Here is a 21,709-nt window from a genome sequence, read left to right as displayed (position 1 = left end):
GTGGTTGCAGGTAGAAAGCTCTCTGCGGGTATAGAAGCAACCTAACAATCTGTGTTCACAGAGAAGCAACCAAAGAACGAGAGAAGAAGAGGGAAAAGGAGGAAAAGAAGAGACTAGAGCTGGAGAAAAAGGAGCAAAAAGAGAAAGAAAAGAAAGAGCAGGAGATAAAGAAGAAATTTAAAGTAAGAGCTTGCTTGCTGATGGGTAAAAGAGCAACTTTTCTTTATAACCTTCACACAAAGAAGACCTTACATCATTGGAGAATTACTTAATTGTTGTATTTTTATAAAGCTTATATGTAATGAATGCAAATTTCATAGGTACAACTTTAGGAATATAGTGGTTCTTTCCCCCATACCCACCCTCCTACCCTGCCTCCCACTCCACCTCCTACTCCCTCTCCCATCGCATTCTTCATTAAGATTCACTTTTAATTAAATTTATATGCAGAGGACCAACTCTATATGAAGTAAAGATGTCAATAGTTTGCACCCCCCACACACACAACATATAAAGTACTGCTTGAGAACAAGTTTTGCAGTTAATTCTCATAGTACAACTCATTAAGGACAGAGATCCTACATGGGGAGTAAGTGCACAGTGACTGCTGTTGTTAATATAACAACACTCTTATTTATGACGTCAGTGATCACCTGAGGCTCTTACCATGAGCTGCCAAGGCTATGGAAGCCTTTTGAGCCCACAAATTCTGTCATTATTTAGACAGAACCATAAACAAAGTGGGAGTTCTCTCCTCCCTTCAGAGAAAGGCACCTCCTTCTTTGATAGTCCCTTCTTTCTGCTGGGATCTCACTCACAGAAATCCTTAACATAGGATATTTTTTTGTCATGGTGTCTTGGCTTTCCAAGCCTGAAATTCTCTCATAGGCTTTTCAGCCAAATCTGATTGCCTCAAGGGCTGATTCTGAGATTGGAGTGTTACTTAAAGCGATTGTCTTTCTATGATTCTGCTGTGTGGATTGCTTCCCATGTTGGACATTCCCTCCTTTTTAATTCTGTCTTTTATTATTACCAGGCACTTGATGCTGTTTATATGATCTCTTTAACACTTAATCCTATCTATATGTTCAGTTTAACATTTAATATGATCACTTTAACTTAATTGTTGTTTTTAAAGAGTAGCTATCTTTACAACTATATTTTCTTGCCTAATACACTCCCTTAAGATCTCTACAGTAAATAAAATGCAATATGATAAAAATCCAAATAAAGTAATTTGCTTATAGCCAGTGAGCAATCAGGAAATTTTATGTTGATTGAGTGAGTGAATACTGGATTACTAAAATCCATCTTGGCTCCCCCCGTTGCCTATTTCATATTGGTCTACTTAGAGAACTTAGGACCACACAGATATCTTAGTGGCTTATATGACAGCTGGGGAAGGGACACACACGTGTCTCCTAAGTGAACCACATGGGCCCAGCGCCATGGCTCACTTGGTTTATCCTCTGCCTGTGGCACTGGTATTCCATATGGGCTCCGGGTTCTAGTCCCGGTTGCTCCTCTTCCAGTCCAGCTCTCTGCTGTGGGCCGGGAGGGCAGTGGAGGATAGCCCAAGTGCTTGGGCTCCTGCACCCGCATGGGAGACCAGGAAGAAGCACCTGGCTCCTGGCTTCGGGATCAGCGTAGCTCTGGCCATAGCAGCCATTTGGGGTGTGAACCAATGGAAGGACGACCTTTCTCTCTGTCTCTCTCACTGATAACTCTATCTGTCAAATTAAAAAAAAAAAATGAGATTTCCATGAACTACTCTAATTGCTGGTATCTAGACCCAACTTACATTTTTGCCCTTATTTTGAGCCTGTGTTTATGTTGATTTCTTTTTTTTTTTTTTTTTTTTTTTTTTTTTTTTTTTTGACAGGCAGAGTGGACAGTGAGAGAGAGAGACAGAGAGAAAGGTCTTCCTTTTGCCATTGGTTCACCCTCCAATGGCCGCCGCGGCCGGTGCACTGCGGCCGGCGCATCGCGCTGATCTTGCTTCTCCTGGTCTCCCATGTGGGTGCAGGGCCCAAGCACTTGGGCCATCCTCCACTGCATTCCCGGGCCATAGCAGAGAGCTGGCCTGGAAGAGGGGCAACCGGGACAGAATCCGGCACCCCAACCAGGACTAGAACCTGGTGTGCAGGCGCTACAGGCAGAGGATTAGCCTATTGAGCCACGGCGCCGGCATTATGTTGATTTCTAATACATGATATTCCTCTTCCCTCTGTCTACCCAGATTTCTCATATTTGTCTTCTCTGAGCTCTGGTGATTGCATGACTTCTCCTACCACCATTAAACATGACACTCACAAGCTATTCTCTCCTTTCCCTGTCTCCCTCCTCCCTACCTCTCTCTCACTGTCTCAGCTACACCATCTTTGATGACACAGTCCCTCTGGTATGGGTCTGGAATCAGATACATCCAGGAGGATTATGTGAATTATAAAACTATTCTTCACTTTGAAAAGGATCGACAGTGTGATTCCTTTAAATATTTATTCCTCTAATAAATCTGATTTATTTGTAACTTCCCAGCACATTTACTGTATTAAAGCAAAGGTTCAGTGTTATGCTGCAGGGGAAACAGTTTACAGTCAATTGGACAGATGGGGATTTGAATTCCAGTGTACGTGTGAGTTATATGATCCTAGGCTTTCTACTTCTCTGAGCCTTGGAGTCTTACTCTTTTCTTCAAAGGAAGAATAAATTATATACTTTGGAAAGTTTATTATGGAAGTAAATTAAATTATGCACAAAAGCCATTGTATTTATCACAATTTTTCATTACATTTTGAAAAGGCTCACTATCCAAAGTAAAATTATGATTACAATATTAAAATGTTTTATTCACACAGAATGCATGGCTATCAATGTTTATATTTTCCTAATGAATAATTTCTTAATAAATTTCTAAGTGAATAATTTTTCTTACTAAAAATCTACATATACTTTTCATTAAAATATTATTTATAGTTTTAAACAATGTATGTAAGACTTTACTTTGATTCTTTTAAGAGAAATCAGTTTTATATTGCTTACTTATTCATTCAAATAATATATTTTAGTAAGAAAGATAGAATATGAAACTCATACTGCTAAATATGAACTCGAAAGTTTGTTAAAACTAGGACTTCACTTCTGTAAGGTATCAATAGATATTAGGTAAAAAAATTAAATAAACATAAGGACTAAGCCCCATTAACATTTAACTTAAACTATTTTCATTCCTTCTTACTAGTAAATAATTCACAATATATGTTATAAGTCATGGCTTCATTGATTCAATAACATAAAGTATAGCTTCAAGAGTGATAATGCATATTTGCATATCAAAAGACTCAAGAAGTTCTGTTGAAGACACTAATTTAGGGTGAGGAAATGAGAGCTGTAGGATTCACGAGCTAAACTAGGTTATTGCCCTGCTGTCGAAAAAATGCCATACTGCTCAAGTTATTAACTTTACAACATTATACAACGTTCGTCTGCTGATTTTTATTTACAAAGATATCTCTGAAATGGTATTTATAGCAGGTGATGTCTACTCCCAGCTTATAGACAATGATAAGAATAAAAGGAGGGAAAGCAAATGCTTTTCCCACACTGTTACCTTCCCCTGCCTGCTCCCTTCTCCTTGCTGTTTGAGAGCTGCAGAAAAACACCAGAATAATCACACAAAGCACTCAGGATGCACGTTGTATGTAGGTGATGTCCAGTTAGGCGCCTCCTTCCTGGGCCTCTTGCAGAGTTCCTAAGTCAACAGATCCCGGCGACCCCCTCCAGGACCCCAAGCTCATGCTTACCTGTTCTTTGCTGGTCTGCTTCACCTCTGTGAAGCCTCTCCATACCCACCCACAAAAAGAACATTTACCGGGAATGGCAGTCACCCCGAAGTTCTATTTCAAACGTGTAAGTTGGATGCAGGCAGGTTAGCTGGTTGTGGACATATTTCACAACTATGTTCCCTAAGGATTTTCTGAATAGTGAGGAAGCTTATCGTGATTTTTTTTCACTCTCTGTAGCTGACAGGCCCTATTCAAGTCATCCACCAGGCAAAGGCCTGCTGTGATGTCAAAGGAGGGAAGAATGAACTGAGCTTCAAGCAAGGAGACCAAATTGAAATAATCCGCCTCACCGACAACCCTGAAGGAAAATGGTTGGGCCGAACCTCCAAGGGCTCGTGTGAGTTCAGCTTCCTATGACTTTCTTTTTGAGCCAAAATGCAAATTCTTCCAGACCTATAATAGCATCAAGTTAGGAGTATGTGATCAAATAGATTTAAGATAGAAACACTTCAAATGGCAGATACAAGTCCATCTTCATCTCATCTGTGTTATGTTCTTAGGAACAATGTAAAATTTTATATTATTTCAGAAAGGAACAAAGGGCATTAGGTTCTTCAGTGATGTTAGAAAACAACAAGGCTTCATGTTAGTCACTTTGAAATATTTACCCTAAATTCTAATAGGAAGATCTTTAACTCAGAATTGCAAGGGAATAAAGAAAAGAAAAATTTTCAAGAGCAAATGTGCAATTGATATTTTGTTCACAACTTGAAAAATATTTAAGCTACAATTAACTGAACCTAAGTCTTTCCCTTTTCGGTAGATGGCTATATTAAAACAACCGCTGTAGAGATTGACTACGATTCTTTGAAACGCAAAAAATCCTCTCTTGGTGCTGCTCTTTCATCAAGACCTATTGAAGAAGACCAAGAAGTCTATGATGATGTTGCAGAGCAAGATGACGTTAGCAGGTGTGTGCAAATACTTCCATTTTTGTTGTTTGAGAAGCAGAAAAATAGATAGGCCGAGAGAGAGCTCTCATTCCCTGTTTCACTCCCCAAATGTCGATACAGATCCCAAGTGGGGCAAGGCCAAAGTCAGGAGGCAGGAACACAATCCTGGTCTCCAATGTGGATGACAAGAACCCAGTTTCTTGAGTTACCATCACTGCCTCTCAGGGTCTGCATTAGCAGAAAACTGGAGTCAGGAGTCAGCCCTGAGGCTCTAATCCAGGTACCCCAATGTGGAACGCCAGCATTTCAACCACTAGGCTAGACACCTGCCCTGCAAATACATATGATAAAACAGATTGCACCATCTCCTTGTCACAGATTTTATGTTGTAAGATCCTAGAATTTTTCTTCCCATATCTCCTAGAGCTTTCTATCACTGAACTGACTTACCACTTGGAATAACCCCAGTATGGGTGAAAGGTCATTTGAAAGTCAATAGTTTGTTTTTTCTAATTTACTGATTGATTATATGAAAGTACCTCAAAAAGTTCACGGAAGAGTGGAATTAAAAGATACATTTGGCACAGTGGTCTTGGTGCTGCTTTTTGGATGCTCACATCCCGTATTACAGTGCCTGGGTTATGATCCTGGCTCTACTTCTGATTGCAGCTTTCTACTAATGCATACCCTGGGAAGCTGTAGGTGATGGCCCAAGTAGTGGGGACCTTGTCATCCATTTGAGAGACCTAAATTGGGTTCTGGGATCTTGGCTTCATTCTGTCCCAGCCCCAGCTCTTGCAGGCATTTGGGAAATGAACCAGTAGGTAGAAGATCTTTATCTCTTTGTTTCTCTTCCAAATAAATGAAAGTAAGTAAATAATTTTAGAAGATAAATTTGTTTCGGTAGAAAAAATTTGAAATCTATGCATACTTTTTCAACAATATATATTTCCATAAGTTTTTTGAGGATCCCTCATGCATGGATTTCAAAATTTTTACACCAAGATGAACTTGTCTTTTAATTCTATTGCCCACAAACTTTTCAAAAAGTTCCATTGTATGTATCAACTACTACTTGAAATGTATAGACTATTTGCCAGATCTTGTCAAAAGTGTTGTCATTTCAAAACACTGTTTTATATAAAATATTCATCATGATTGGGTCTTAGGGATATACCTTAAGTAAACATGAAACAAACTATAAAATTGATCTCTCTTGCTCTGAAATATGAGTCTAAATATTTTTGAAAATATAACGGAAAAAAAGAATTAATTATACTACTTCTCCAGTTGACTTTTTTTGAAGTAAAAATTCCCTAAATGGGGTTAGTGTTGTAGCTTAGACAGTAGAGCCTCTGCCCACGACGCTGGTGTCCCATGTGGGTACCTGTTCTTGTCCTGGCTGTTCCACTTCTGATGTCAGTTCCCTGCTAATGGCCTGGGAAAAGCTGTGGAATCTGGTCCAAGTACTTGGACTTCTGCCACCCATGTGGGAGACACAGATGAAGCTCTTGGCTTCACCCTGGCTCAGGGCTGGCTGTTGCAGCCACCTGGGGAGTGACCCAGCAGGCGGAAGACCTCTTTCTCTCTGTCTCTCCTCTGCAACTCTTACTTTCAAATAAATCAATAAATTTTTAACTCCCTATAATCTGAGTATCAAGGGTCCAACCTTCCATGGCCCTTAACTCCACTAGATTAAGATGACCTTCCCTCCAAAAATGAAGGGAACACCTTTCTGGGAGAGAAGGGGACAGCAAGGCAGCCCTGCTGGAGGGGGACAGAGGGGAGACTGGCTGTCTCCTCCCAGTTATCGACGCTGCCTTCTTTCCTTCCTCTGTCTTCAGCTTCCTTTTGCCAGCCCTTCCCTTTGGTCTCTGTCCGACCACTCATCTTCCTTTGTCTTTCACATTCTCCTTCTTCCGTCCCTTCTCTCTAACCATACCTGTCTTTCCTGTGACAGTCACCATCCCCTCAAGTTGAAGGAAAAAGAGGGGAGGAATCTCCAGTCCAGTTAGTGGTTCTCAGTTTTCTGTATCCACCTGAGACAATGGAAAATCTCAATTGACAGCCCCAATCTGTAATCTGTGCCAGGGCTTTACCCAGGTACACTGTGTCTACATGTTTCGTAAGTGAAACGTAAACGATAAGATTTTAAATTACCAACCTTTTTAAAAATGTAAACTACCATATTAGGAATATCCTTGTGAAGCAGATGAAGAATTAAATTTTTTGCTATGATCTTTGACCTCATGTCATCAACTAAACTTAGTTGCTTTCAGGCAGCTGCTGTTTTTCTAAAAAGAATTACAACGTGCTCTACCTTCATACCAGGTTACAACCATCAATTATGCAATGTAATAAAACATGAAAACCATGCACTGAGGTTGCAGGTCCCAAATTGGCTTTCATAAGAAGAAACCAAGCTGTGGCGCAGTGGCTGCTGCCTTCAGTGCTGGCATCCTATATGGGTTCCATTTTGAGTCCCAGCTGCTCCACTTCTGATCCAGCTCTCTGCTATGGCTTGGGAAAGCAGTGGAGGATGGCACAAGTGGTTGGGTCCCTGCACCCTCATGGGAGACCTAGAAGAAGCTCCTGGCTCCTGGCTTTGGACTAGCACAGCTCCGCCTGTTGAGGCCAGTTGGGGAGTGAACCAGCAGATAAAAGGCCTGATCCAGCTCCCTGCTAATGTGCCTGGGAAGGCAATGAAAGATAGCCCCAATACCTGGACCACTGCTACCCATGTGGGAGACCCAGATGGAGCTCCAGGCTCCTGACACTGGCCTGGGCCAGTCCTGGCCACTGAAGCCTTTTAAGGAGTAAATCAGTGGATGGAAGATATTCTCACTCACTCACTCTCCCCTTCAAATAAATAAATCTTTAAAAGAAAAGATTGGGAGAGTTACATCAGCTCAGAGTATGTAATTGTCCTCAAAGGTTGCAACATCAGACTGATCTCTTTGCAGATTAACCAAGGGGCAAAAGTGAGGATCAGCAGTACCAAGCTAAGTGTAGAGTTGGGTTTGTTAAAGTTATTTTTTAGAGCCTCCATTAATTTCTACAAAATGAGGGGATTGATAACTTCTGATGATTTCTCCAGTTCTCAGAGTCTACATTTCCTTCCCTCCTGCAGAACTCATGTTTTAGTGGGAGACCCGGGCAAGAAAAAGAGAACCATCACATGAATGAAAATATAGAATGTTATGGAAGTAAGGAAGAAACACAGGCTATCAGGATTTAGACAGCATGGGGCCATACCATATAAAAGTCCTGTGAATAAGAATTCAGTTTTTGAAAAGTTCTCCCTTTAGGGCCCACACCGTGGCTCGCTTGGTTAATCCTCCACCTGCAGCGCCAGCATCCCATATGGGCGCCGGGTTCTAGTCCCAGTTGCTCCTCTTCCAGTCCAGCTCTCTGCATGGCCCGGAAGGGCAGTGGAGGATGGCCCAGGTGCTTGGGCTTCTGCACCCGCATGGGAGATCAGGAAGAAGCACCTGGCTCCTGGCTTCAGATCAGTGCAGCGCCAGCCATAGCGGTCATTTAGGGAGTGAACCAACGGATGGAAGACCTTTCCTTCTGTCTCTCTTTCTCTACTTGTCAAATAAAAAAAAAAAAAAGTTCTCCCTTAAAAAAATTTTTAGTGCTGTTGGATTAAGAGAAACATGACATAGTAATAAGATAGTGAAAGATAACTGGATTTAGTACAACGCAATCGCTCTGTTTGACTCCCACAATAATGACATTGGGTTTTTCTAACAGCCCATCTGTTGATTGATAAAATAATGTATTATCTGAAAAATGTCTCATGGAAAAATGTTAAAAGCAAAGAGTATCATTGTTTTTGAATACAATATGTAGTAACTTACTTGATTCCTGTTTTCTGTTTGCTTCATTGTTATTACTCATCTATTGTAAGGGGCATTTTTCTGCCTCTTCATGTCTAACCACCTGATAACTTTTAGCTGGAATGTTACTTATATTTTATAAAACTTGTCAATATGTGTATTTCTGTTCCTGATAGCTAAATAATTCATGTATTAATTGAATGTTTCTGGGCTTTTTCCTAGCCACAGTCACAGTGGAAGTGGAGGTAAGCTACACACTTTTATAAAGAGTTTCTCCACATGTCTTCAGCATTTATATTATATGATGTTGAGATTATATTAATTATATTAAAAGCAAAATATTTTCCTAATAACAAAGGGTCTTAATGTGTTGGAAAGAACACCAGCCTGGGAGCCAATTATCTAGATTTAAGTCCTGGCCACCAACCGACTCTGAGCCATTTACTTGTTCTTGACTAGCTTGTTAGGGATCACAAGAAGACCCCACTTTGGAAATTTCCCAGGGGCAGCCTTGGCGCTTGCCAGTTTTCTGAGCATACCTAATGACAGCAGCCCTTTCATTCTCATAGCTATCCTGTCTAGATAAGTACACTTGTTTAGTCACCTTGACTATGACACTTAAAGACCTGTAGATTTCCCAGCAACAAATAAGTGATTTGAACTACTACCTTGCAGTGCCAAAGTTCTCATTCAAATTTCTTCATTTGTATATTCCTACATAGAGAAGTACCCATTAAATATTTGTTAAATAGCAAATTTCCTGAAGAATTAGCATAACAAGTGATATGGAGAAAGGGTTTAACCTTTAAAAATATGTATAAAAGTGTCTACTTTTTGAATCTGGTGTTGTGGTACAGTGAGTTAAGCCATTGCCTCCAATGCTGCCATCCTATTTGAGTACCAGTTGGAGTCTGGCTGCTCCAATTCTGATCCAGCTCCCTGCTATTGCACATAGGAAGGCAGCAGAAGATGGCTCAAGTGCTTGGGCTCCTGCCACCCATGTGGGAGACCGGGATGGAGTTTCAGGTTCATGGCTTCAGTCTGGTCCAGTCTTAGCCACTGCAGTCATTTCTGGATTGAACCAGTGTAAGGAAGATCAACTGATCTATCGATTGATCTCTCTCTCTCTCTCTCTCTCTCTCTCTCTAACTCTACCTTTCAAATAAAAAATTCATCGGTTTTCAAAAATGTGACTTAATTTCTTTCTTTGTTTCAATTACTATCAATGTTTCACTTTCCATTCCATTTTGCTTTTCTTTACTTACATCTTGATCAATATGTTTTTCTGAATAGCTCTCACTGTTAACTGAATTTTTCTTATCACTTCTTCGCATATCTTTTTTCCACAGTACGTATATGTCTCAGATTCAATTTTGCTTTTTTCATGTTTATTCTCCCCCATCCCTGTCATCTCAAATTTGGAGTACCTCTTATCATTCTTCATTTATATAACTCAGCCCTACGAATTTCTTTTAAAATGACCCACAGAGCAACTAATTTACTATCTATGTGAGAGTGGGAATATAAACAGTTTTTAAACTTAAATGGTTATTGTGAAGAGGAATACCGCTGCAGGTAAATAAGAAGGATTTGTTATCCGAATCCGAGGGGCCTTTACATATCCAAGTTACAAGAATTAATAAAAGACTTTCTTTCTGCTCTAAATGAAGGGATGTTCCCACCACCTCCAGATGACGACATTTATGATGGGATAGAAGAGGAAGATGCTGGCGAGGGGTAAGAATAATCAGTGAATTGCCTTTTGGAAATTATTATCCACACTGAAATTTTATTTTGAGTTCCAATTAAGATAAAAAGCGGAAAACATCATTAGATTACCAAAATGACTTGAGTGTTTAATTAACAGAAACAGTAAATCAGGAAGTATAATTGTACCACACTTCAAATGAAATGGTAGCTTGTCTGGAAAAGCCTCAGCAACTATGGCAACAGAAGTGAAATGAAAAGGGGATAAATTACTGGTGTGGCAGGTATTTTTTCTTTTTTTTAATTTTTTTTTTTTTTATTTTTTGACAGGCAGAGTGGACAGTGAGAGAGAGAGAGAGAGACAGAGAGAAAGGTCTTCCTTTGCCGTTGGTTCACCCTCCAATGGCCACCGCAGCCGGCACGCTGCGGCCGGCGCACCGCGCTGATCCAATGGCAGGAGCCAGGTACTCATCCTGGTCTCCCATGGGGTGCAGGGGGCAGGTATTTTTTCAAAACTTTTCCAGTCTTTTACATAGCAATTAATAATTTAGTTTTTTAAATAAATGTTAGCTTTTTATTTTTTTTAAGATTTATTTGTTTATATGAAAGGCAGAGTTACAGAGACGTTGAGGCAGAGGCAAAGAGAGGTCTTCCATCCGCTGGTTCACTCTCCAAATGGCCACACTGGCCAGAACTGCGCTGATCCAAAGCCAGGAGCCTGGAGCTTCTTCCAGGTCTCCCACATGGGTACAGGGGCCCAAGTACTTGGGCCATCTTCTGCTTTCCCAGGCAATAGCAGAGAGCTGGATCAGAAGTGGAGCAGCTGGGACTCGAACCAGTGCCCATATGGGATGCCAGCACTGGAGATGGCGGCTTTACCCATTAAGCCACAGCACCAGCTCCAATAATTTACTTTTATAACATCTGGAGAGTTTATCAGCTATCCTGTACAATAACATAATTATAGGCAACCTAACTAAATTGACACCAGATGCTGTTTGTGCCTGAACCAGTGTTATATACTTGATCATTTAGCTTCAGAATAAATATCTTTATATTTATAATAATAATTTATAAAATAATAAACAATTTCTATTTTGAAATGGCACCTTTAAAAATTTAAGATCAGCATTTATATAAGTTTAATCATAAGTAAAGCTAAATTGATGTTCAAAATTTAATCGACAGTTTCATATTTAAAGAGAAAAAATTGATTAATCTGGTAGGAACAGTATTCAAACTTCATGATCTATAAACTTAGTAGTACCATCTTCCTGGTAAACAGTGAGTTTGTTGTTACCTGTATGATAAGTAATCATAATGAACAATAATTATAAAAATCTGAATCTCCACATAATGTCTTCACATCCCACTGATTATTGCATTCTGATCCATGCCTGCGTGCTCCAAAGCTCTATGCTACAGGTTGAAGAGAAGAGTAACATGTGGCCCTGGGGCATTTTGAAGATGTTAAAGGGAAAAGATGACAAAAAGAAAAGTATACGAGAGAAACCTAAAGTCCCTGAGTCAGAAAATAATGAAGGTTCATCGTAAGAGTCGACCAGCCAAATCCAGCACACAATAACTACACTAATGTTATTTCAATCAAATGCTACTAATATTCTCTCATGATAATCCAATCTTGATAGGCTTAAACCATCTTAATATTATTTTCTATTAATCATGTTAGCCTCATTTATGGTGTCATTCTTTTTTTTTTTTTTTTTATGTGACAGAGTTATAGACAGTAGGAAAGAGAGACAGAAAGGTCTTCCTTCCATTGGTTCACTCCCCAAAATGGCTGCTATGGCCGGCACTGCACCGATCCCAAGCCAGGAGCCAGGTGCTTCTTCCTGATCTCCCATGCGGGTACAGGGGCCCAAGCACTTGGGCCATCTTCTACTTCTTTCCCAGGCCACAGCAGAGAGCTGGACTGGAAGAGGAGCAACCGGGACTAGAACCCAGCACCCATATGGGATGCCGGTGCTGCAGGTGGAGGGTTAACCAAGTGAGCCACGGCGCCAGCCCCTCTTTTTTTTTTTTTTTAAGATTTATTTTATTTATTTGAAAGACAGAGTTACAGAGAGAGGTAGAAACAGAGAGAGAGGTCTTCCATCTACCAGTTCACTCCCCAGATGGCCGCAACAGCCAGAGTTGCACCGATCTGAAGCCAGGAGCCAGGAGCTTCTTTCAGGTCTCCTACATGGGTGCAGGGGTCCAAGGACTTGGACCATCTTCTACTGTTATCTCAGGCCATAGCAGCAAGCTGGATTGGAATAGGAGCAGCCAGGACTCAAACTGGTGCCCATATGGGATGCCAGCTTTCAGGCCAGGGCTTTAACCCGCTGCACCACAGCGCTGGCACCTGGTGTTGTTCTTAAACTCAAACATTACATAAAATCAAGTATTCATTACATAAAATCAAGGATTCAAAAATCATTATATAGTTCAAAGATTTATTTTACTTTCCCCTAAAATACATACACATGGATGTGCACGCACACACACTCATATGCAAAACAATCATACACTCAATTTAGTTGGACTTTCTAAAACTGTAACATCACATTTAAAGCTTACAATTCCAGTGCCACATTTAACATATAGATCTTTACATTGATTACCCTTTGAAATATGCATTCTCTTTAAAATCAGTTTTCTAGAAATAAGGGATACAATGTAGACTTATTGTTTAATAATTTATTTATCTTTTTAAAGGGCAGAATGAGAGAGATAGGGAGAGGGAGAGACAGAGAGAGAGATCTTGTTTGCGTCTACTGGTTTACCCTCCATATGGTCACAATGACCAGGGCTAGGCCCAGGGTGGCCAGGTTGTAGCCAGAAGCATGGAGCTCCACCTGGGTCTCCCAGGTAGACAGCAGGGACCTAAGTACTTGAGCCATCATCCACCGTCCTTTCAGGCACATTAGCAGGAAGATGGATGGGAAGCAGAGCATCCAGATCTTGAACCAGCACTCCCGTATGGGATACTCACACATATGGGATACTAGTGTTGCAGGTGGTGGTTTAACCCACTGCACCACAACACTGGTTCCACAATTAGGAACTTTATTTTTCTAAATTCAGCATTTTCAAGTCCTTGTGACTCTGTTAGACAATAGCGATGTATTAATTATATTTGAATTATATTTCTTCTATACTAAAATTATTCTAAATATTCTGTTTATCTAAATAAAAACTAAGGCATACATTTTCTCTTTCAAACTCCAAACTCCTTAATATAAATTCCATACACATATATGAATTGAAAGAGTCTTAATTATGTTTCCTGGAACAGGGAAGTCTTCTGTTTTTATGTGTACCTAATGTACTCACCATATTTAACTGAAGTCTTCCTAAGATGTTAATTCTGTACAGAATTCCTGCTTTTACATACTTTTGTGAAACACCAAAGCAGTCAACAAATGCTACACCTGAAATCTGAACAAAGCATAAACAGAAGTTTTCAGAGCAGCATTACTCAAATATAACCCTTACTTAGAAATAAAACTTTTTTTTTGCTTCAATGAAACACCTCTCAATTCTGATTTTGGATCATTTGAATTAAAGACCTGTAACCCTTTACTTTAACCAGCCATTCCTGTTTTGTGCACCATTCTTTCATCTGTGTGGATACGTGTGTGTGTGTGTGTGTGTGTGGGCACATGCGCACAGAAGCCTTAATTCAAAAAGTAATAGAAGAAAAGGTCTTTTTCTGTTGCAACTAAATGCTACCTAATCCCAATTTCAGATCACATCTATTAATAAGCTCTCACTGTCCAGTTTAAGTGAGTATTTCTCTCTTATTCACCATTCTCCTATGGAGGTAGGGGTACATGTGTACCTGTTGTGGAAACATGTTCTTATTCCCATGACCTATGTTGATTTTGACACTGTTTTCATATTCTTTAATCCAGACAGTTTTGGACCAAAGCTTTATATGCCATATCACAGCAAAATATTGAATATATTTAATTTATTCTGGTATGATAATATGTCTAAACTTCATAGAACAAATCTGAAAACATTTATCCAGTGGCTGGAGTAAAATAAACCAACTGGTGTTTTAACTCTTGACTTCTTTGGCCAACACTGGAGCTCAAAAAAGTCTTCCTAAATTCCAAACTGGATAGACAGAAAGTCTGGCTTCATGGAGAAATGGGGGATAAGAAAGGAATGATTAACCACCACAAGCCTCTGGGCTGTTGATACCTCTCCTCTGTAAAGGAGTCCCTCTCCATGTTCATATCAGTCTGATTGTTTTCTCATTTTCCTTCTAGTTTCCCTTCTCCTCCTCAACAATTGGGTAAGTAACAAAACTAAATGTTAGTTTATATCATTATTTCTTGGAGTTGGAATAGTGCAAAGCATTGGATGTAATCACAGTGTCTCCATTAAATAATAAATTGTGAAGCCTTGGACAACTAACTTCACCTTGGGTGGCCACAGTTGCTCAACAGTGAAATAGAAGAATGAAGAAAATAAAAATATTGATGGCTTTTAAATAGTTTTTGCAGGAGCTGCTACGGTGTTAGGGATAAGCAGGAAGGGATGGACAACAACATCCTATATGTCTCTCCTCCCTTCATAAAATATCTAAAGATAAGCAGACTATATGCCACAAAGTCATCCTAAATCTAATTTCTTTTTAAATTTGCAATATATATCACATTTGGAAATTTTCACAAGTAGCAGTTTCTTCTTTGTGCAATGTCAGTTTATTTTTTAAACCCCTAATGATACAGATCTTTCAAAGATTTGCTAAAATTGACATTGAACAAAATAAAATGTTATCTCACAAGTATACTCAGGGGTTTCTGAAAGGTTTACTTATTTTGGTACATTAGAAGAGCAAGCCATAGAGATAGAGATAATCTGTCCTTGCAGATACATTATCTCACTTTAGAACCTTCTTTTCAGTTATCAGATTGAAAATACATAAGGAACTAATTCAAATTGGTCAGTACTTGATGACACACTTGTGTCCTAATCTATCATATTCAAGAAGTATTTACAACACTTAGGTATAAAGAGGAACAAATATGATCAAGTAAAAAATGTTTTTAGCTTTATGTGTTGTTGTTGTTTTAAAGACTTTGATGTTTTGTTTTAAGATTTATTTATCTATTTGAAAGGTTGAGTTACAGAGAGATACAGAGAAAGAAGGAGAGACAGAGAGACAGAGATCTTCTACGTGCTGCTTCACTCTCCAAATGGCTGCAATGACCAGGGCTGGACCAGGCAGAAGCCAGGAGCCAGGAGCTTCATCCAGGTCTCCCACATGGATTCAGGAGCCCAGGGACTTGGACCATCTTCTGCTGCTTTCCAAGGTGCATTAGTAGGGAACCGGATGGGAAATGAAGAAACTAGGATTTGAACTGGTACCTATATAGAATGTCAGCACTGCAGGCTATGGCTTAACCCACTGCATCACAGTGCCAGCCCCTATTTTTTTGTTGTTTTTGAACGTGCATGTGGGGACTGATGTTGTGGTTCAGCAGGTTAAGTGCTGCCTGCAAAGCCAGCATCCCATGTGGACACCAGTTCAAGTCCTGGCTGCTCCATTTCACATCCAGTTTCCTGCTAATGCACCTGGGAAAGCAGCAGAAGATGGCCCAAGTCCCTGGGCCCCTGAATCCATGTGGGAGACCCGGATGAAGCTCCTGGCTTTGGCTTGAACCAGCCCTGGCTGTTGCAGCCATCTGGGGGCATGAACCAGTAGATTTCTCTCTCTGTCTCTTCTGTGTTTCTCTCTCTCTCCCTTTCTCCCTCTCTCTCTCTCTCTCTAACTCTGCCTTTCAAATAAGTAAATAAATTGTTTTAAATATTGCATGTATATGAAATACTAATTTTTACTGTTCTGGAAACCAATAATCTGTCATATTTATTATGGATTTTTCATGTAGTTGAGAAAATTTTATCCTATGACTTAATGAACCTGAATACAGAGAAAGAGAGAGAAATAGAGAAAGAGCACTAGAGATGAGAGAGAAATTTTTAAAGGCAATCAGTTCCTTGCCACTGTCAGAGAACACAAACTTGCTATGACAATAATTTCTTAAAATGTTTGCAATACTCATCATTTGGCTTCATTTGCTATCAAGCCACTTAGTAGATGCAGAGCAGCAGTGTTTTTCCTGATTTTATTAACATAAAATCTAGAAGGAAGACAAAATATATTCAGATTGGAAAAGCCATTGAACAAGTGAAGATCACGGCTGCTTTTTCTGCCAATAAAATTTCCCATTACCTGCTATCATCAAAGTATTTGTTAATAGAAATAACCCTTCTATTTGAAGGTGGGCCACTCCTAAGATCCCTATAAGGTAAAAGTTAAGAAAGAACACATCAATAAGTAAAATAGAAAGATGGAAGGGAGGGAGGGGCGGAAGGAGAAAAGAAAAGCCTGTGGAAGGATGGGTGGAGGGAGAAAAGTGAGAGAGAGACAAGAACATGGATATAGACATAAGGAAATATCTTGGCACAGCACCCCAAGTCCCCTAGGAATCTTGATGTCAGTCTCCACTTCTTACTGCCAATGGTCAGTCATATTGACTAGCTTGTCTGAAGTTCGTGACTCACACTTTGAATCTTCAGATGGTCATAAAGACTGTTCCGGCCGGCGCCGCGGCTCACTAGGCTAATCCTCCGCCTAGCGGCGCCGGCACAACCGGGTTCTAGTCCCGGTCGGGGCGCCGGATTCTGTCCCGGTTGCCCCTCTTCCAGGCCAGCCCTCTGCTGTGGCCAGGGAGTGCAGTGGAGGATGGCCCAGGTGCTTGGGCCCTGCACCCCATGGGAGACCAGGAAAAGCACCTGGCTCCTGGCTCCTGCCATCGGATCAGCGCGGTGCGCCGGCCGCAGCGCGCTGGCCGCGGCGGCCATTGGAGGGTGAACCAACGGCAAAGGAAGACCTTTCTCTCTGTCTCTCTCTCTCACTGTCCACTCTGCCTGTCAAAAAAAAAATAAATAAATAAAATAAAAAAAAATAAAAAATAAAAAATAAAGACTGTTCCATGTTCCCCCTGTAATGACAGTTACAATCATGGTCACGTGGTACTCAGACATCCGGAGAGATAAGAATTCCTCCCCTTCAGGAACAGACAGTACTTCCCGGAGAAATGTACACAGACACCAGAAAATTACCTCTTACTTCCCTTGATGTACTCTTATGTAAAAAAATCACTGACTGCATCAGCTCAGAAGTACAAACGTCTTCCTCCAACCTTTTCCTCTCTTCTGTTAGAAATCGGAGATGAAGTTTATGATGACGTGGATGCTTCAGATTTCCCAGCGCCATCAGCAGAGATGAGGTAATTAAAATGTTTTTGTTCCAGTGAAGTGATAAAAAGACGTTGTTCAAGAAAATTCTATTGGAATAAAGACTCAGTGGGGAGTGGGAGGTGAAGAGGGCAGGCATGTGGCACCACAGTGCCCCGTTCCATGCTGGAGCGAATGCTTCCTCTGCTTCCGACACATCTCCTTGCCAATACGCATTGTGGAAGGCAACAGATAATGACACAAGTGCTTGGCTCTCTGCCACCTACTTAGAAGACCTGGATGGAATTCTGGGCTTCTGACTCAGCCTCGGCTATTGCAGACATTTGGAGAGTGAACCAGCAGGTGGAAAATCTCTGTCTCTCTGAAATAAAAATGAAAATAAATACATTTTAAAATGTGATCAGATATCTGCCTACTGTATGTATCTTATGTATTTGCTCTGCCCTCTTCCCTAAAGCTCTTTTTCTTTCTTTTTTTTTTTTAAGATTTATTTGTTATTTTTTTTACTTGAAAGGCAGGATTACAGAGAACAAGGGAGAGACAAAGAGAAAGATCTTGCATCTGCTGGTTTACTCCACAAATGGCCACAATGGCTGGAGCTTGGCCAGGCAGAAGCCAGGAGTTTCATCTGGATCTCCGGTGTGTATGCAGGGGCCCAGGGACTTGGGCCATCTTCCACTGCTTTCCCAGGGACACCAGCAGGGAGCTGAATTAGAACTGGAGCCCATATGGGATGCCAGCGCTTCAGGCTGCAGCTTTACCCACTACACCACAGCACTGGTCCCAGTTCTATTTCTTTCTGATCCCAGTGCTTACCTCTCTGCTGAGTTTGTGAAGGGAGAACCCTAATTCCCCTATGCACTACCCGCTACCATACACCTCCATCCCCACTCCCACCCCTGGTCTCCCAGTCCTAAGTCCTTGTCCCTGATTAGCAGCAAAGCTGTGACTCACTGCTGTCTGCATTCATTCACGGGAAAATATATTTGAGATCTTGATCTTGATCACAGGTGGTCTCACCGCTTCTCCACCTCCCTTCATGCTTGCTTTTCCTAAGCCAGTCTTGTCTGGGATGGATTTTTTAGTTCACATTCAGGCCTCGCTTTTCTTTTTCAAGCCACTTCTGTCCTTTACACAATTGTATTTTATGGAAAGAAAGGGATTTTTTTTTCTTTAAAATAAAGACTTTTAAGTACCTTTCTTTTTCACAAAAGAATCAGATTCTCAAAAGTTCTATTTGAAAAAATGTTGGGGGTAGGCATTGTGGCACAGTGGGCTAAGCCACTGCTTGGGGCACCGCATCCCATGTCAAGTGCCTGAATTGAGTCCTGGTTGCTCCAGCTTCCTGCTAGTAGGTATCCTAGTTATCAGAAGATGATGCCCAAATACATGGGTTCCAGCTACCCACATGGGAGACCAGTATGGAGTTCCAGGCTCCTGGTCTCAGCCTAGCTCAGCCTTGGCCACTGGGGAGTGAGCCAGGGAATGGAAGATCCCTGTGTGTCTCTTCCTCTCTTTGCCACTCTGGCTTTCAAATAAATAAATTTTTAAACAACAACCAAAAAAAAAAAAGTCAACATTCTTCAATGTATCTAAGGTTTCAGTTTAATTTTAGGCTAGAAGTGTACTAAAAATCCATTAAGGTCAGTTAATATAAGAGGAGAAACTTTCGAAAATTCTTTTGAAGTAGCAAATAATGTGGTAGAATACTTTTTCATTCGGAAATAAATTTGTGAGGTGATGCGATAGATTCTGCAGATAGAAGCAGGAGCTTCTCTTCTGCAACTCTTCCAAGACCAAAGAGGGATGAATAAACAATCAGTTAAAGGATGAAACTGACATGGAATCTGAAAAGTGAGGTGAACCAGTAAAAACGCAGAGTGAGCTCTTGGTATTTGTTTTCTACCAACCTTGTTAAGCTAATTTTACCGAACTCAATACAGTATCAAGATCAAAGAACCTGAAGGAAACTACGCCTCATTCATGTATGAAGATCAAGTTCTACAGGCAAAACAAACAGGCGAGATGAAAGGAGGCTGGGCTCCTCCTCAGCTCTGCACAGAGGGACAGCTCATCCTCAGGAACACGGCCACGCTTAGCCTTCCTCCCCACCCGGAGGAACACGGCCACACTTAGCCTTCCTCCCCACCCGGAGGAACACGGCCACGCTTAGCCCTCCTCCCCACCTGGAGCTCCTTCCCACCCCTGCTCCTTTTGAGTGCACGTCTCTGTTTCCTAGCACTGTGCCAGTGCCACCACACGCTGGTCAGCTAGCTCCCTAGGAAGCCAGAGTCACATGCTGGCTCCTTCCTTCAAGCAAAACAAACCCCAGCTGATTAAACTTCATTTGATATGGACTGTTACTACTCGTTGCTTATTTACAGAGTTTAAACAATCTTAGGTTCTTTAACATAGTGTTCAACTTTTAAGTAAATCATTTTCGAAGATAGCCTTGGTGCACCTTTAGCTTCATATGCTCTTGCACTCTGATAACCCCTGATTGCTAATTTGGGCCAGCAGCTCCATGAATGCCCAGGCTACCATTAAGACAGAAGATGCCGGTGCAGATGCAGAAGCTAAAACCAGGCTGTTGTGCTAATGCTTTCTGCAATGAACCAATTTAGTACTAGCATTCAAAAATGAAGAGCCAAATACTTAGAATAAATCAGTTATAAACCAAACTTTATTTTAGCTAATCTGGATAAAAATTAATATCAGTATCTAACGTGTTTCATTATTCACCAATACTCTCTTTCACAATTCCCTTCTTTAACTCCAGCAAATGGTTCTCAACTCTTGTTACAAATAAGCATCACAAGGGAAGTTTTTCAAATAGGTATGTTGGGGCCAGTGCTGTGATGTAATGGGTAAAGCCGCCGCCTGCAGCACCAGCATCCCGTATGGCCGCCAGTTCTAGTCCCAGCTGCTCCACTTCTGATCCAGCTCTCTGCTATGGCCTGGGAAAGCAGTAGAAGATGGCCCAGGTCCTTGTGCCCCTGCGCCTGAGTAGGAGACCTGAAGGATGCTCCTGGCTCCTGGCTTCAGATAGGTGCAGCTCCAGCCATTGCAGCCACTTGGGGAGTGAAACAGCAAATGGAAGACCTCTCTCACGCATGTGTGCTCGCTCTTCTTCTCTTTCTCTCTGCTTCTCTGTAGCCCTACCTTTCAAATAAATAAATAAATAAAGCTTTAAGATAAGTATGTTAGTACTTAGACCCCATTCAGATTAGTTAGGTTAATATTTAAAATTAATTTAAATAAATCCAAATTAAATCCCAATGTCTAGGAATAGAGCTGGGCTGGTGATGTGTTTCCAAGCTCCTGAGGTGATCCCGTTTGCTGCCAGAGTAGGGAATCACTGCCTTAGGTTCCTCCATATGACATACACTGGATTTCTATACCTAGGTCTAGGGTGTCGCTCCCCCATTCACGGAGGAACGACACAGGACCCTGCGCTGTTCTTTCTTGCCTGGCCCTTCCTGGGTTAGCTGCCGGTCCCTCACTCGCGGAAGAACAACGCTGTCCCGGGTTAGCTGCCAGCCCCTCCACCTCCGTGGAGGGGCGGCACCCCCTGCCACTTTCCCCGCTTCCGTGGAGGAGTGGCACACCACCAGCCGGCTCTCTCGGGGGATGCTCAGATGTTCCTCAGGTGTTCCTTCACATGTTCCTGGTGCATGTTGTCTCTCTCCTCCTTTACAGTCCTCTTCCACCAATCCCAACTCTGCTACCCACACGCCGAGCACGCTGCTCTCCTCCAATCAGGAGCAGGATCAGCTCCTGCAGCTCATCAGTCAAATTGGCGAGAGGCAGCTGCATAAAAGTTTACTCCTCCCCAGCGCCATATTGTGGGAGAGCAGATGCATAGAATAAGTCTTAATTCCAGTAACTTAGTCTAGTCTCAGTTGCTCCCCACACTAGGGTTTTTGGATTTCTTTTTTTTTTTTTTTTTTTTTTTTTTTGACAGGCAGAGTGGACAGTGAGAGAGAGACAGAGAGAAAGGTCTTCCTTTGCCATTGGTTCACCCTTCAATGGCCGCCGCGGCCGGCGCACCGCGCTGATCCGATGGCAGGAGCCAGGTGCTTCTCCTGGTCTCCCATGGGGTGCAGGGCCCAAGCACTTGGGCCATCCTCCACTGCACTCCTGG

General features: G+C 41.5%; 1 protein-coding gene across 10 annotated transcripts in view; it reads left to right on the top strand.

The window, feature by feature from the left end:
- FYB1 (FYN binding protein 1) overlaps positions 1-21,709 on the top strand; it is a 180,966-nt gene that overhangs the window by 145,129 nt on the left and 14,128 nt on the right. For 7 of the 10 annotated variants that reach the window (XM_008262140.4, XM_008262138.4, XM_008262142.4 and 4 more), the window contains exons 7-14: positions 62-182; positions 4,023-4,182; positions 4,609-4,756; positions 8,803-8,825; positions 10,251-10,317; positions 11,700-11,837; positions 14,568-14,593; positions 17,531-17,597. In XM_008262140.4, coding sequence (XP_008260362.2) covers positions 62-182; positions 4,023-4,182; positions 4,609-4,756; positions 8,803-8,825; positions 10,251-10,317; positions 11,700-11,837; positions 14,568-14,593; positions 17,531-17,597 — 750 coding nt within the window. The remainder of the gene's footprint in view (positions 1-61; positions 183-4,022; positions 4,183-4,608; positions 4,757-8,802; positions 8,826-10,250; positions 10,318-11,699; positions 11,838-14,567; positions 14,594-17,530; positions 17,598-21,709) is intronic. The other 3 variants (XM_070056664.1, XM_051853803.2, XM_070056663.1) reach the window with 1 other exon arrangement.

The sequence above is a fragment of the Oryctolagus cuniculus genome, chromosome 14 (assembly GCF_964237555.1).
Source record: "Oryctolagus cuniculus chromosome 14, mOryCun1.1, whole genome shotgun sequence".
Taxonomy (NCBI): Eukaryota; Metazoa; Chordata; class Mammalia; order Lagomorpha; family Leporidae; genus Oryctolagus; species Oryctolagus cuniculus.
This window is presented reverse-complemented; position numbering and strand designations above follow the sequence as displayed.